The sequence below is a fragment of the Salmo salar genome, chromosome 03 (assembly GCF_965601325.2).
Source record: "Salmo salar chromosome 03, fSalSal1, whole genome shotgun sequence".
NCBI lineage: Eukaryota > Metazoa > Chordata > Actinopteri > Salmoniformes > Salmonidae > Salmo > Salmo salar.
In genome coordinates, this window is record NC_138293.1 from 79,653,569 (window position 1) to 79,669,482 (window position 15,914).

A 15,914-nucleotide genomic window follows, 5' to 3' on the forward strand; every position below is an offset into this window, starting at 1 on the left:
AATCTTTGTCCATTCTTGGCTGGACACTGAGCACACAGACTTCTGAACAAAATCCACATTTAACAGAAACATGAATGCAGTATGACACGAATGAAAGGTCACTCATAGGTTTGACTGTAAAACTTAACTGGAGATTAAGTCAATTCAAAGGTGAATATGGCAAGCACTGTTAAAGTCTTCAAAGAAACAACTTGAATCAATAGTGGCGGAGTTGGGAGGGTACTGTACGTTTTGTTCTTCACTAACTTCACTGGTGCTCATTTCCAGATGAACAATACTTTACAGGCTGACTGAAAACATTTAGCCCTTCAACTGAGATGCACCTTGGTTGCCTCGGTCTTCTACATAGGTTTGTGTTGAAAAAAGTGCAATGTCTTAAAACGTTCAGATGGGAAGGCCATTTGGAGATGGAACATTCTTCTACAGATTATCCCATAAGAAACTGAAAAATATATAACTGAAACCCCCCCCCCCCCCCCCCAAATTAAATTTTTTTGTGGTAAAATAAATAAATAAATAAATAAATAAGAGGTCCTCTGGATTATTTTATATATTAGTTTTAGATAACTTTTGAAACAGGGAGGTTTCTCCTACTGAACATCGCCCTGGTTTTTGTCATTGCCTTTTATCAGAGACCGGTGTGATTGGCTACTCCCTAGCCAGTCAAAGACACTAGTTGATAAATTACAAACCAGGAAACACATAAACCAGCTGACATGGTGGCCCTCGAGGCCTGCAGCTGAACACTAACATGTTGAAACAGAATAAACATTATACAGTATGTAGAGTGATTGTGTCAGACTCAAACACATCTGTCTTTTTTCTCTTTTTATTCAGTGAAAGATAAATCATTTGCGTTGATCACAAGCTTTATGCCTAGCCGCCTGATCAAGACAATACAATTTCTTGAGAACTCATCGCCATGGTTTGGAAAACATAATAATAGTAGTTTGAATAAGAAAAAAATGAGGTAAGAAGTTATTTTTTTATACATTTGTGGTGCCTCTTCTGCTATTAGCTATACCGTTGAATGCACAGTGCTTCCTAAAACAGAAATTCTGATCATGGCACAACAACAAATCAAACTAGGAACCAGAAAGGGCTTCTTCACAATCCATATTATACAGACCAACACAAAGAAAAGCTGAGCAGGAATGGAAATGGACAACAAATACTTCACCATGACTTAGAGATTGAGCCCGAAACACGTGTGTGTGTGTTTGTGTGCAAGTCTTTTGTGCATCTGTTAGTGTGTGTGCGTGTGTGTTTCACAGGCATCGGGCACAGCACAGTAGTGAGGCACAGCCCCACAACGACCTGACCTGCAGTCCCTGATGCCTTTTATTACTATTTTACAAAGCAAAAAATCCCTCCTGCCTGATCCCATCCATGTTTCATAATAATCCAGGTGCTCTCAGTCTTCATTCACTTTTTCCTTTCCTGTAGAGCAGCTGGTAGGTGCTTGACTTACTGTGTGGTGCCTGGCCAATTAAGGAACCATGGTCGTCAGGGCCTGGGGTCCTACCCTCCCCTCTCTGGAACAGTGCACCTGTCTAAATCCCCTGGATTATATGGGTCATGGTGCTGGGGTTAAGGTTAGGGTGAAGATGGAAAGGCCAATGTAGCAGTCCACCCTCCCTCTTCCAAAGGGGACTTGCTCATGCCCAGCAAGCTAGGATGCCACCTAGGATGTCATCTCAACCAACCTTCCCCCTCTACCCAAAATAGCCCCCTCCCTAGTTACTGCCTAACCATGGCTGAAGTGACTCTTGTCCCAGGCCACACATGGGGAGGCAGAGAGACAATGACCCCATCAGCAGCCTCTTAATATACCCTTACAGCTCCTCCAGAGGTTTGTTGGCCCAAACTTCACCTCAAACCACCTCAGTGAAAAAGGGGGAAAGGAGAAAGCAACAACCCCAAAAAACACTAAATGGAAGAATCCAAAACAACTGAAATAGTGTAAGAAGCCAAAAATAGCAACAGGAACGGTTGAGATGACAACGGTTTGTTTTCTCGCTGGGCAGGAAGGGTGAAGTGGAGATCCTCCCAAAGGTGTGACGTCAGTTACTGTCGCCGTGGCAACGGCAGGGGGTTTGGGGAAAGAACCCCTCCCCACCCCCCCATGGACCGGACGTGTGTCTCCCGCATCGCTCTCCAAAGTGCAACAACAACAATGTAAAAATAACATGTTTTAAATAAGCAAAGGCAGAGAGGGAAAAAAAGCCTGAGTCAGTTCGACAGCGTCCATATTCGTCCGTGTCTATTCATCTCAGTTAGTTTGTTACTCCGCGTTAACCGTCCCAGCTGCATATCGTCACACCGTCCGTCAGAGACATCCCATCCCTGCTTTCTGGCCAGTGTTTTTCTTTTTAGTCGTCCATTTTTCTTTTCCTCCATTTTATTTATCTCCTTTGTATGTTTTTCCTCAGCCCCAGCTTAAATTCCAGGTGGCAGAGCGGTAGCCGCAGTCAGCCGGGCAGGCACACCTTGCCTGCGAACAGCAGTCCCACTATGGTGAAGAAGATGGAGAGGACAAAGAGGACGTAGGAGGAGCCCACCACCGTGTTGTTGGGCAGCTTGTATGGCTGGCCACCCACCTCGTTGATGTAGAAACCGATGGGGAAGATGAGCGCCGCCATACAGAACAGGATCACTGAGGGGGAGAGAGAGATAATGTTAGACATGTTGGAATTGTTTTACTATTTCCTGTGGTGTTTGCTACACTGGAGACCGCTCCGCTTTCAATTAGGATGAAACCTGGGATGGATTGGATGCTTGTCAACCAAATCTCCCTCTGGGATAATAAAGATCGACTTGATTTGTTAATTGATTGAGTGACTGACTAATTAATTGATGAATTTAATGACTGAATCGTCACTCTTCCTCAGTAGGCCTATATACTACCGCACAACGTCACACACACTACAGAACCAAAACACTCGTCCAAGGCCCCAGACATCATCACGCCTCAACCCTTTTACATAAATAGACCTTAGCTGTGAAGGAGACACACTCCAGTCTCACCACCGTGAATGTACCAAGGCCACGAACACACCAACCAGACCATGCAGGCTTTCAGAAGAGCTCCAAAACAGGCAGGCAGACGGGACGCTCTTCGGCATAGGATAATAGGGCCTTTCAGTGGGCGTCCAAGCAGATCAATGATCAGAGGGAGAGAGAGAGATGGATGGAGAGGGAGGAATGGAGAGAGGAGAGAGAGAGGAGAGAGAGAAAGTGTGTGTGTGTGGACGTGTTTAACTATACTTGTGGGGACCAGAAGTCCCCACAAGAATAGTAATCAACAACAAAAAATGGAACAACTGCAGACAGTCCCCACAAGGTAAAATGCACATTTCTAGGGGGTTTAGGTTAGAATTAGTGTTAGGGAAAATAGGATTTTGAATGGGACTGAATTGTGTGTCCCCACAAGGTTAGTTACACAAGACTGTGTGTGTGTGTGTGTGCGTGCGTGCGTGCGATCGTGCGTGCGAGAGTGAGTGAGAGTGAGAGAGTAGGAACAGAGAGAGAAGAGTGAGTTGGCGTTGTAACAAACTGAGGCAATTTTATAATCCACTCAGCTAGAGGGAGCCGAGACCAGGGAGCATCTCCCTCTCTTCAGACAGTCAGGGCAGCGGATAGAGAGGGACTCAGGACCTGATCAAGACACAAACACCAACTGAACACCCACACATGTACGCACAACATAGATTCTGTGGGCTTTGAGTGAATCTGTCCATCTGAGGCAGTGTTACTAATCTGAAAAGGCAGAGCCAAGGACTTACACAAACTCTATAAAACGTACTCAAAAGGTAGTATAAATATAGAGTTGCATTACTTTAAAAGGTTACTTTAAAAGCTAATTCGATATACTGTAACTTAATCACTTAGGCTAACGCTAATTCAGTGGACATGTGGTGGTCTGCTGTGAAATAACTTCTGCTCTCCTCTCTCCTACATTTTAGAGTATCCGCGTTCTCCCCTGTCAGTAGCCATTGAAGTGCCACCCCATCACAAACACTGTCACATCATGACGGGGCCGTATGAGACATACCAGGAGCTATAGGCGAGAGACGTCAGACATGTTCCCCAGGTATGTCCTACTAAGCGCTAGCTAGCTAGCTAGCTAATATACCAATACGGAGAGATAGCTAGCTACAGTACAGTCTACTGAGAGCTAGCTAGCTACTGGCTAATGTACCATATATAAACAGCTAGCTAGCTACTAGGCTAGCTATTGTAGAATCTACTGAGATCGTTTCTGTACAAGGTACTGAAAACTAGCTACAGCGCGATAGAGGCTACCCAAAGATAGCGGAGAGCTTGACAGTCATTACAGACATATGGACCATGAAAATAGGCCACCACTTACTTAATGTGGCATCCTACTCCGTGTCAAAAAAGCAACAAGTATCATTAGATAAAAAAAACAAGTACAAATAAATAAATAAATATATACAGCACCAGTCAAAAGTTTGGACACTTACTCATTCAAGGGTTTTTCTTTATTTTTACTATTTTCTACATTGTAGAATAATAGTGAAGACATCAAATCTGTGAAATAACACATATGGAATCATGTAGTAACCAAAAAAGTGTTAATCAAATCAAAATATATTTAAGATTGCCACATTGTATAAATGATTGGAGACAGGCGCAGGAATACATAATAGGGGGTTTTAATACTCCACAAAAAATACAACATGCCATGAAAAGGCACGGGGAAGAAGCCCAAAAAAACCACATATACAAAAACACAGGGATGTAACCCAAACAAAAGAGCGAGGTTAAACCTCTAATAAGTATACAGGACGAGACCCGTAATAACAAGTGCACAATACACGCAGCACGAAAGCCGAAACATCAAAGCACAGGTATTCACAAGACCGACGGACATGGGAACAGTAACCGACCAAGACAATGGTGAACAGAGGGCACATATATACAATTACTAATCAGGGGGAATGGGAACCAGGTGTGCGTAATGAGACAGTTCAGCGATGCCTAGAGGACGGTGACGTAGACCTCTGGAACTGGTGCACGGAATGAGCAGCAGTACCGGTGGGATCTGTGACAAAGATTTTAGATTCTTCGAAGTTGCCACCCTTTGCCTTGATGACAGCTTTGCACACTTTTGCATTCTCTCAACCAGCTTCACCTGGAATGCCTTTCCAACAGTCTTGAAGGAGTTCCCACATATGTTGGCTGCTTTTCCTTCACTTTGCGGTCAAACTCATCCCAAACCATCTCAATTGGGTTGAGGTCGAGTGATTGTGGAGGCCAGGTCATCTGATGCAGCACTCCATCACTCTCCTTCTTGGTCAAATAGCCCTTACACAGCCTGGAGGTGTGCTGGGTCATTGTCCTGTTAAAAAAACAAATAATAGCCCCACTAAGCGCAAACCAGATGGGATGGCGTATCGTTGTAGAATGCTGTGGTAGCCATGCTGGTTAAGTGTACCTCGAATTCTAAATAAATCACTGACAGTGTTACCAGCAAAGCACCCCCACACCATCACACCTCACGGTGGGAGCCACACAAAGACACAGCGATCGGAACCAAAAATCTCAAATGTGGACTCATCAGACCAAAGGACAGATTTCCACCGGTCTAATGTCCATTGCTCGTGTTTCTTGGCCCAAGCAAGTCTCTTCTTCTTATTAGTGTCCATCAGTAGTGGTTTCTTTGCAGCAATTTGACAATGAAGACCTGATTCACTCAGTCTCCTCTGAACATGGATGTTGAGATGTGTCTGTTACTTGAACTCTGTGAAGCATTTATTTGGGCTGAAATCTGAGGTGCAGTTAAATCTAATGAACGTATCCTCTGCAGCAGAGGTAGCTCTGGGTCTTCCTTTCCTGTGGCGGTCCTCATCAGTTTCATCATAGCGCTTGATGGTTTTTGCAACTGCACTTGAAGAAACTTTCAAAGTTCTTGAAATTTCCCGGATTGACTGACCTTCATGTTTCTCTTTGGTTATTTGAGCTGTAATATGGACTTGGTATTTTACCAAATAGGGCTATCTCTGTGTACCATCACAACCTTGTCACAACACAACGGATTGGCTCAAACGCATTAAGAAGGAAAGAAATTCCACAAATTAACTTTTAACAAGGCACACCTGTTAATTGAAATGCATTCCAGGTGACTACTTCATGAAGCTGGTTGAGAGAATGCCAAGAGTGTGCAAAGCTGTCATCAAGGCAAAGGGTGGCTACTTTGAAGAATGTCAAATAAAATATATTTTGATTTGTTTATCACTTTTTGGGTTGCTACATGATTCCATATGCGTTATTTCATAGTTTTGATGTCTTCGCTATTATTCTATAATGTAGAAAATAGTACAAATTCAGAAAATTCTGGAATGAGTAGGTGTGTCCAAACTTTTGCCCCCTTTTTCTCCCCAATATCGTGATTACGATCTTGTCTCATGCTGCAACTCCCCAACGGGCTCGGGAGAGTCACGCGTCCGCCTAAACATGACCCGCCAAACTGCGCTCCTTAACACCCGCTCGCTTAACCAAAGTTTCGGTGGAAATACCGTTCAACTGACGACCGAAGTCAGCCTGCAGGCACCCTGCCCGCCACAAGAAGTCGCTAGAGTGCAATGAGCCAAGTAAAGCCCCCCTGGCCAAACCCTCCCCAAACCTGGATGACGCTGGGCCAATTGTGTCCCTATGGGACTCCCGGTCACAGCCGGTTGTGACAGCCTGGGATTCGAACCAAAGGCTGTAGTGACACTTCAAAACACTGCGATGCAGGGCATTAGACCGCTGCGCCACTCGGGAGGCCATAAATATTTATTTCTGAAGAGACAAGCACTTGGCGTCCATTTCAAGACACCAATTAGTGTGTTATCACTTCTCTCAGCAGGAAGTCTAACACTGATAATAAGTCACTGCTCTGGCACCCAACAAAGTGGAGTGACACACCAGTCCTGATGGGGCACAATACGGTTTGTGTGTGTGTGTTCAGTGTGTGTGTGCAAGCAGTGACTGGGCACAGGGACAAGGTCAGGAGTAAAATCATTAGGGTAGTTATCGGTCTTAATCCAAGTGATTAGCCTCTTGGTAGGACCAGTTAATTATAAAAGCCATTGTTAATTAGCATCATGAAACTCCTCATGTTTGGTTTTATTTTGGGGCTTTCAGAATATTTATTTGAAGATATTGCAGCCTCCCCAGCTACCAAATGTTAGTTCCCAGGACGATCTACACAAAATACTCTGTCAGTGGGGGAAAAAATTTAACAATTGTAAAAAAAAAAATCTGGAAAAATAAAACACTAATATCTTGATTAGATAAGTATTCAACCACCTGAATCAATACATATTAGAATCATCTTTAGCAGTGTTTACAGCTGTGAGTCTGTCTGGGTAAGTCTAAGAGATTATCACACATGGATTGAGCAACATTTGCCCCAAATTCTTCAAGCTCTGTAAAAGTGGTTGTTGATCATTGCTAGACAACCATTTTCAGGTCTTGCCATAGATTTTCAAGCAGATAAGTCAAAACTGTAACTCGGCCACTCAGGAACATTCACTGTCTTCTTGGTAAGCAACTCCAGTGTAGATTTGGCCTTGTGTTTTAGGTTATTGTCCTGCTGAAAGGTGAATTAATCTCCCAGTGTCTGGTAGAAAACCTGTTTCACTCTGCTTTCTTCTAGGATTTTGCCTGTGCTTAGCTCTCTTTAGTTATTTTTTTTATCCTGAAAAACTCCCCAGTCCTTAGAAGCACACCCATAACATGATGCAGCCATGACTATGCTTGAAAATATGGGGAGTAATACTCAGTGAAGTGTTTTTGGATTTGCCCCAAACATAACACTTCGTATTTAGGACAAAAAGTTAATTGCTTTGCCATATTTTTTGCAGTATTACTTTATTACCTTGTTGCAAACAGGATGCATGTATTCTGTACAGGCTTCCTTTTTTTCACTCTGTAAATTAGGTTAGTATTGTGGAGTAACTACAATGTTGTTGATCCATCCTCAGAGTGTGATCGGAGAAAACAAACTTTAAAAATCACCATTGCCCTCATGGTGAAATCCCTGAGTGGTTTCCCTCCTCTCCGGCAACAGAGTTAGGAAGGACGCCTGTATATTTGTAGTGACTGGGTGTGTTGATACACCACCCAAAGTGTATTTAATAACTTCACCATACTCAAAGGGATATTCAATGTCTGCGTTTTTTTGTTGTTCACCAATCTACCAACAGGTGCCCTTCTTTGCGAGGCATTGGAAAATCTCACTGGTTGAATCGGTGTTAGAAATTCACTGCTTGTCCAGAGGTACAGAGATGAGGTATTCATTCAAAAACCATGTTAAGCACTATTATTGCACACAGATTGAGTCCATGCAACTTATTATGTGACTCGTTAAGCAAATGTTTACTACTGAACTTATTTAGGCTTGCCATAACAAAAGGGGTTGAATACTTATTGAGTCAAGACATTTCACCTTTAAAATGTTTATAAATTATTTGAAAAAAAATTTGAAAAAGAGAACTCTACTTTGACATTACGAGGTACAAAAAAAAAGGCAAGTGACAAAAAATAATCGCAATTTAATCCATTTTAAAGTCAGGCAGTAATACAACAAAATCGGTAAAATGTCAAAGGGTGTGAATACTTTCTGAAGGCACTGTATGTCAAATAACCAAAGGAGAACGTTTAGGGAAGTGTTCGCTGGGTCTTGTCTATAAGTGCAACTGTCAATCGAAAGTCAAACAAGATAATTCTCTGATTCCTGTGAATTACCACTGAACAGACGAACTGGAAATGGACTAAATCAAATCATGTTGCTTTGCCAGACATACAATCAAAGGCTTCCATTCACACTGAGTGCCCTAACTAAAGCTTCAATCATAGGGCTGATTTTCCAAACGCACATAGATGGAAATCAAAAGAGGCTTGGGGCAATAACTCCTCATATGCTTCCACAACACTACAGCTACACATCATGTCCTCCAGCCCAAACCCACACAGGCTATTTTCCCCCTCAGAAAGGGACTGATTTAGCCTAGCTAAAACAGCTCAGATGATGCAGCTGGTTCTCTATGGCTCTCTCTACGCTAGCAGGCAGGCAGGCTGGCTGAATGTGTCCTGTCTGTGCTGCCAGCTAGCGAGGAGAGTGTTGTGTGGCTAACCCCCCCGGACTGGGCAGACACGGCTAATATTTACGTCTGTCCTCACTGCCGCGGCTATGCGTTTTCCCCCCTGCAAGCCAGAACCTCAGTGTTTTTCAAACTACCTTAGCTGATACGTTACTGATTCTTAGACTAGTGCCTGTCAGAATACTGTACCTCACTGTATCTGGGGTGTAGTGTACAGCGAAGTCAGACAGTGGGGTTTGCTAGGGCATAGTAGTGTCTGGCTAGGGCCTAGTGTAAAAAGTGTAGTGTACAGGGGCAGACGGGGGAATAGCTAGGGCCTAGTGTAAATACTGTAGTGTACAGGAGACAGAAGGAGGCCTGGCTAGGGCCTAGTGTAAATACTGTAGTGTACAGGGGACAGAAGGGAGCCTAGCTAGGGCCTAGTGTAAATACTGTAGTGTACTGGGGACAGAAGGGGGCCTAGCTAGGGCCTAGTGTAAAGACTAGTGTACAGGAGACATAAAGGGGGACTAGCTAGTAGGCTTGGGCGGTATGCAGATTGTAATACCTTCATACTGAAAGTTACACAAGTAACAAAAAAATTATACTCAAAGTTGTACGCACAAAAAAAAAATACTAGACAGCAAGGCTCTTGATCCAGGAGGGGATTCTCTGCTGTTACCCAGCTAAACCTGATTTTGGAAGAAGCTAACCACTTAGCTAGATAGCTAACTAGCTTCTAAATTAGCAAACCAAATGCACAACTGCAGAGCATTTAGCACATTTTAGACAGTTAACTTATAAGATTTGTAGCTGGCAAACATTTAGTTGTGAATTCCATACTGTAACTAGATCACCTGGTGCGTGCTGCACAACAGTGAGTGACTCACAAGTCTCCGGTCTTTCATCGTTGTGTGCTTGTAAACAAACATCGCGACTGAGAACTACCAGTAAGCTTCATAATTAAAAATTATGTTACAGGTGAAATGAAGAATGCAATCTAATGTATTGCATGATAAACTGTAAACCACACTATCTTCCAAGAGAGTTTTAATCTATATTCTTCGTAGCTGTCTATTTACCACCACAAACGGATGCTGGCACTAAGACCGAACTCAATGAGCTGTATACAGCCATAAGCAAACAGGAAAACGCTCATCCAGAGGCGGAGCTCCTAGTGGCCGGGGACTTTAATGCTGGGAAACTTAAATCTGTGTCCACATCACCAACAAACTAACATGGTCCAAGCACACAAAGACAGTCGTAAAGAGGGCACGACAAAACCTATTCCCCCTCAGGAGACTGAAAAGATTTGGCATGGGTCCTCAGATCCTCACAAGGTTCTACAGCTGCACCATCGAGAGCATCCTGACTGGTTGCATCACTGCCTGGTATGGCAACTGCTCAGCCTCCGACCACAAGGCACTACAGAGGGTAGTGCGAACGGCCCAGTACATCACTGGGGCCAAGCTTCCTGCCATCCAGGACCTCTATACCAGGCGGTGTCAGAAAGGCCCTAAAAAGTGTCAAAGACTCCAGCCACCCTAGTCATAGACTGTTCTCTCTGCTACCGCATGGCAAGCGGTACCGGAGCGCCAAGTCTAGGCCCAAGAGGCTTCTAAAAAGCTTCTACCCCCAAGCCATAAGACTCATGAACATCTAATCAAACGGCTACCCAGACTATTTGCATTGCCCCCCCCCTCCCCTCTTTTACACTGCTGCTACTCTCTGTTAGTTATCTATGCATAGTCACTTTAACAACTCTACCTACATGTACATATTACATTACTTACCTCAACTAACCAGTGCTCCCGCACATTGACTCTGTACCGGTAACCCCTGTATATAGCCCCGCTATTGTTATTTACTGCTGCTCTTTAATTATTTGTTAATTTTATTTCCTTTTTTTCTTAAAACTGCATTGTTGGTTATGGCTTGTAAGTAAGTATTTCACTGTAAGTCTACACCTGTTGTATTCGACACATGTGACAAATAACATTTGCTTTGAAGTTGACTACATGTATTTACTTAAAAAGTAGCAACAAATATTATAATTTATTAAAAAACCCTTAATAGAAATAGTTCGAACTGTATTGATACTGTACCAATACTGTACCAGTACCAATACTGTACCTGTAGCACTGCACCTCACAGGGTTGCTGTTGCTGCTGTGTAATGGGCAAGCTGGGCAGTACCTGTATTGGTACTGAAAAACCACCCCGTGGTTATTTCCAAATATCCCGGTATATATGGTATACCGCCCAAGCCTACTAGCTAGGGCCTAGTGTAAAGACTGTAGTGCACAGGGGGACAGAAGGGGGCCTGGCTAGGGCCTAGTGTAAAGACTGTAGTGCACAGGGGAAAAAAGGGGGCCTGGCTAGGGCCTAGTGTAAAGACTGTAGTGCACAGGGGGACAGAAGGGGGCCTGGCTAGGGCCTAGTGTAAAGACTGTAGTGCACAGGGGGACAGAAGGGGGCCTGGCTAGGGCCTAGTGTAAAGACTGTAGTGTACAGGGGACAGAAGGGGGCCTGGCTAGGGCCTAGTGTAAAGACTGTAGTGTACAGGGGACAGAAGGGGGCCTGTGCTGGCTGTACAAAGGGGTCCTTTCAGGTGGCAGTGGCCCTGGGCCAGCTACGCCTACTGGTAGCTTCCTTTCCCCAGCCAGCAATCATCACCTGTTAGACCCCTATTAGCTACCCCCCTCTCCCTGCACCTTTCATTCTGTAACACAGAGCACCAATCACAGATGCCCCTTATCCCAACCCCCAGCCCCCTCACTCTCGCTCTCTCACATACTCAATCTCTCCCCCACTTTAACTCTACCTCTCTTTTAATCCCCTTTTAGTCTACCACTTCTCCTCACTCTACCTCTCCCTCCCCTCTCCCTCTTTCCTGAAAGGTGAAAGCCCAGCCTGCCCATTACACAGCAGCAACAGCAACCCTGTGAGGTGCAGTGCTCAGCACTGTCAGGGAAATACTCAAGGCCCTCTTACTTTCTACCCCGTTTAGAACCCCTCTCTCCTCCTCCCCCTTTCCTCCTGCCATAGCTGGCTCTCAGATTACAAGTGATGCTTTTCTACCTCTCCAGTCTCTCAATCCCACTCTCATTTTCTCTTCATCTCCCTCTCTCACTCTTCCTGGTCCAGTTGTCATTCTGTAGTCTCCCCTTCACACATCTCAATCTCTACCCCTACCTACAAACATTCTCCCGTTCCTTCTCTCTCAATCTCTTTCTTTCTGGCGGCAGGTAGCCTAGCGGTTAAGAGCGTTGGGCCAGTAACCGATAGGTTGATGGTTCGAATCCTTGAGCCGGCAAGGTGGAAAAATCTGCCGTTCTGCCCTTGAGCGAGGCAGTTAACCCCCCCAACACCACCTGCTCCCGGGCGCCGATGACATGGATGTCGATTAAGGCAGGCCCCCTCACCTCTCTGATTCAGAGGGATTAAATACGGAAGACAAATTTCGGTTGAATGCATTCACTTGTGCAACTGACTAGGTTTCCCCTTTCCCTGTTCCTTTAAAATGCATCTCTTTGTCTGAAAGAAGCCATCAATGGTAGTCTTCACTGCAGTGACAGAGTGGGAGAGAAAGCGATCGAATGTGAAAGCACAAGAGGGAGAGCGGCAGAGACAGAGAGGGAGAGTGTGAAAGCATGAGAGAGAGAGAAAGAGAAAGTGAGAGAGTATCACTGACGACCTGATACAGCCAACAGAACCCTGGATGATTGGGACTATATCCTCCCTGTTGCCAAGGCAACCTCATCACTTGGCTCAGAGCGATGTGTGATTGTCAAAAAATTACTCATAATCACATTTAGCACGTGACACAGATTTGCAATGAAATCATTGACAACGCATCTTTTTAGAGGGGTTGGAGGGAAATTGATTATTGGGTGATTCTTGGGTAAACACACCATAGAAAATATAATCATTCTTATTCTCTATATATGACTAACAGATAATGAATGTGATGCACCAATTCAATCAACTGTGTCTGTGTGCTAGTAAAACTCTGCCTCTAGGTGTGTGAGTGAGTGAGGGGGGGGTGTCTCTTCTCTTTGCCAAACAACCAATCAGAATATGAACACCGACACAGCCTTACGAAACAGCCCAGCTCAGCAGGGCTGCTGAATGTTGGGTTGGTATTGAGTTAAGAACTGTCTCCTCTGAATTCCTGTCTAAAAAGAGGGGATGAGTGTTGAAAGACAAAAAGAAGCGATTGAGTGGTACTCTATGACGCCCACACAGGTACCATAGAATGCACTTCTCAGTCGAAGAGCTGCAGGGAAGGGATGTTCTGGAGGCATCGAGGATAGAGAAGACACATACAAGTACGCACGCACACACACACCGCCCACACAAAAGACGCAAACATCACACACATTGGTTCCATTGGTTTACCTGAAATCAGCTTCAACACTGAAATGAAAGGCATGAATGCAAAGCTAAACCAATATTTTCACAGCACCCCTCTCCCTCGCCTCCCCCTTTCCTCTTCTCTCCCTCAACTTACTCTGTCTCTACCCCTACCCCTCCTCCGTGTAGGAGAGAGGGTATATCTGAGACCTCTGTATCTAGGCCTACAGCTTGTTTGGTCAAGCTACTTAACAGGGTGATAGAGAGGGCGCATTTTTTTTTACGTTTGAGTGACCAAGTACCACTATTTAGTGGTGAAGTGTAGTGTGTCTCTGAGTAACGTCTATCAGTAAAGGTACACTCAGCTGGTTGAGCTTGGCTTTGATTGGTCAAAGTACACTCCACCGTCATTAAGGTAGGGTCGTTTCGGTCACTAGAGTCACTTACTCCCGGTGAAGGCAATCCAGCGGGCGTATTTGGTGGCCTCGCGGCGCCAGTGGGATGCCACCAGCAGGCCACAGGTCACCGTGAGGGAGATGATACCCAGGATGATGAAGAAGAGCGTGGTGACCCACTCGGGGGGAAGCCGCGGGGGGATACAGGTGCGGTCCCGACCGTGGATGGTCTGGCACTGCCGCACCAGGCCTACCGTCAGGGCACCTATATATATATATATATAAATGAGAGAGTGAGAGAGAGAATAGGTGTTAGATCATACACACATTTAAATACTCACACCAGCCACACTGTTAGGGCACATCCTTGTAGGGCTGGGCAGTAAACCGTATTTTACTATATACAGGTATTGATACACAGTCTGGTTTGCATTTTTACTTTACCTTAGCTTACATAATAGTATTTGGTTTGTTATATCTAATTGAAAGGTAATAACTTAGTGATGTAACAAAAACAATATGGCAATCGCCCGTTCTTACCGTCAGTAAGAGACTGCGAACAGCTGAGAACTGCTAATTTCCTGGCAAGAGCTTCTAGTGCGCACCTGTGCTTTTTTTTGCCATGAATAGTGCCTGTGAGGCAGCGCAGGAGCCAAAGATGTGCAAATGTACTTTTTTGCCACAAATCTTGCCTGTGAGGCAGTGCGGGTGACAAAAGCACTCTAGAAATCGGCACAATGCCCCTTGTGGCGAAAATAACTGCCATTGAATCCATTTAAAATATATGGTACTAGGAAAGAAAAAGTGACTTTCACAAAATAGAGACATACAAAGACAAAACAAATGTGGTATGGTGTGGAAATAACAACAAATGAGTGAAGGAAATGCAGAAACTGATGAAAAAAACATTATTTTTGATTGAAGTTTGATTGAACCGTATAAAACAATCAGAAGAGAGAAAGCCCAATTAAAAACACTTAGAATGTATTTGTTGCCACCCTAGGGCCATGCACTACTCACGAAGCATATTTAGAACTTTTATATAAAATACTGTCAAATACCGTCATACTGTCAAAAATATGATATATTTTGTCCATATCGCCCAGCTCTACATCCATATCAGGGCAGCTGGAACACACACACTCAAACTGTTCCCAAACTGTTATCAAATTGGTAACAGAATTACCAACAAATCTGTAACAGAAAGACTGCAAATGAAATTGGCTACAATGGGAAATCATAGTAGTCACAAACCAGTTGGGTCACCTGCTACTGTCCTCCCTTCCACTGGTATACTGTTATGTTCAGCTCATAGGGTCACCTGCTACTGTCCTCCCTTCCACTGGTATACTGTTATGTTCAGCTCATAGGGTCACCTGCTACTGCCCTCCCTTCCACTGTATACTGTTATGTTCAGCTCATAGGGTCTCCTGCTACTGTCCTCCCTTCCACTGGTATACTGTTATGTTCAGCTCATAGGGTCACCTGCTACTGTCCTCCCTTCCACTGGTGTACTGTTATGTTCAGCTCATAGGGTCACCTGCTACTGTCCTCCCTTCCACTGGTATACTGTTATGTTCAGCTCATAGGGTCACCTGCTACTGCCCTCCCTTCCACTGGTATACTGTTATGTTCAGCTCATAGGGTCACCTGCTACGGTCCTCCCTTCCACTGGTATACTGTTATGTTCAGCTCATAGGGTCACCTGCTACTGTCCTCCCTTCCACTGGTATACTGTTATGTTCAGCTCATAGGGTCACCTGCTACTGTCCTCCCTTCCACTGGTATACTGTTATGTTCAGCTCATAGGGTCACCTGCTACTGTCCTCCCTTCCACTGGTGTACTGTTATGTTCAGCTCATAGGGTCACCTGCTACTGTCCTCCCTTCCACTGGTATACTGTTATGTTCAGCTCATAGGGTCACCTGCTACTGTCCTCCCTTCCACTGGTATACTGTTATGTTCAGCTCATAGGGTCACCTGCTACTGTCCTCCCTTCCACTGGTATACTGTTATGTTCAGCTCATAGGGTCACCTGCTACTGTCCTCCCTTCCACTGGTGTACTGTTATG

At 44.6% G+C, this 15,914-nt stretch overlaps 1 protein-coding gene across 1 annotated transcript in view; it reads right to left on the reverse strand.

The window, feature by feature from the left end:
• Positions 1–811: 811 nt before the first annotated feature.
• LOC106601686 (uncharacterized protein C16orf52 homolog B) overlaps positions 812–15,914 on the reverse strand; it is a 32,584-nt gene continuing 17,481 nt past the window's right edge. The window contains exons 2-3 of the mRNA XM_082972794.1: positions 13,895–14,107; positions 812–2,656 (exon numbers count right to left, since the gene is read on the reverse strand). Coding sequence (XP_082828920.1) covers positions 2,472–2,656; positions 13,895–14,107 — 398 coding nt within the window. The 3' untranslated portion in view covers positions 812–2,471. The remainder of the gene's footprint in view (positions 2,657–13,894; positions 14,108–15,914) is intronic.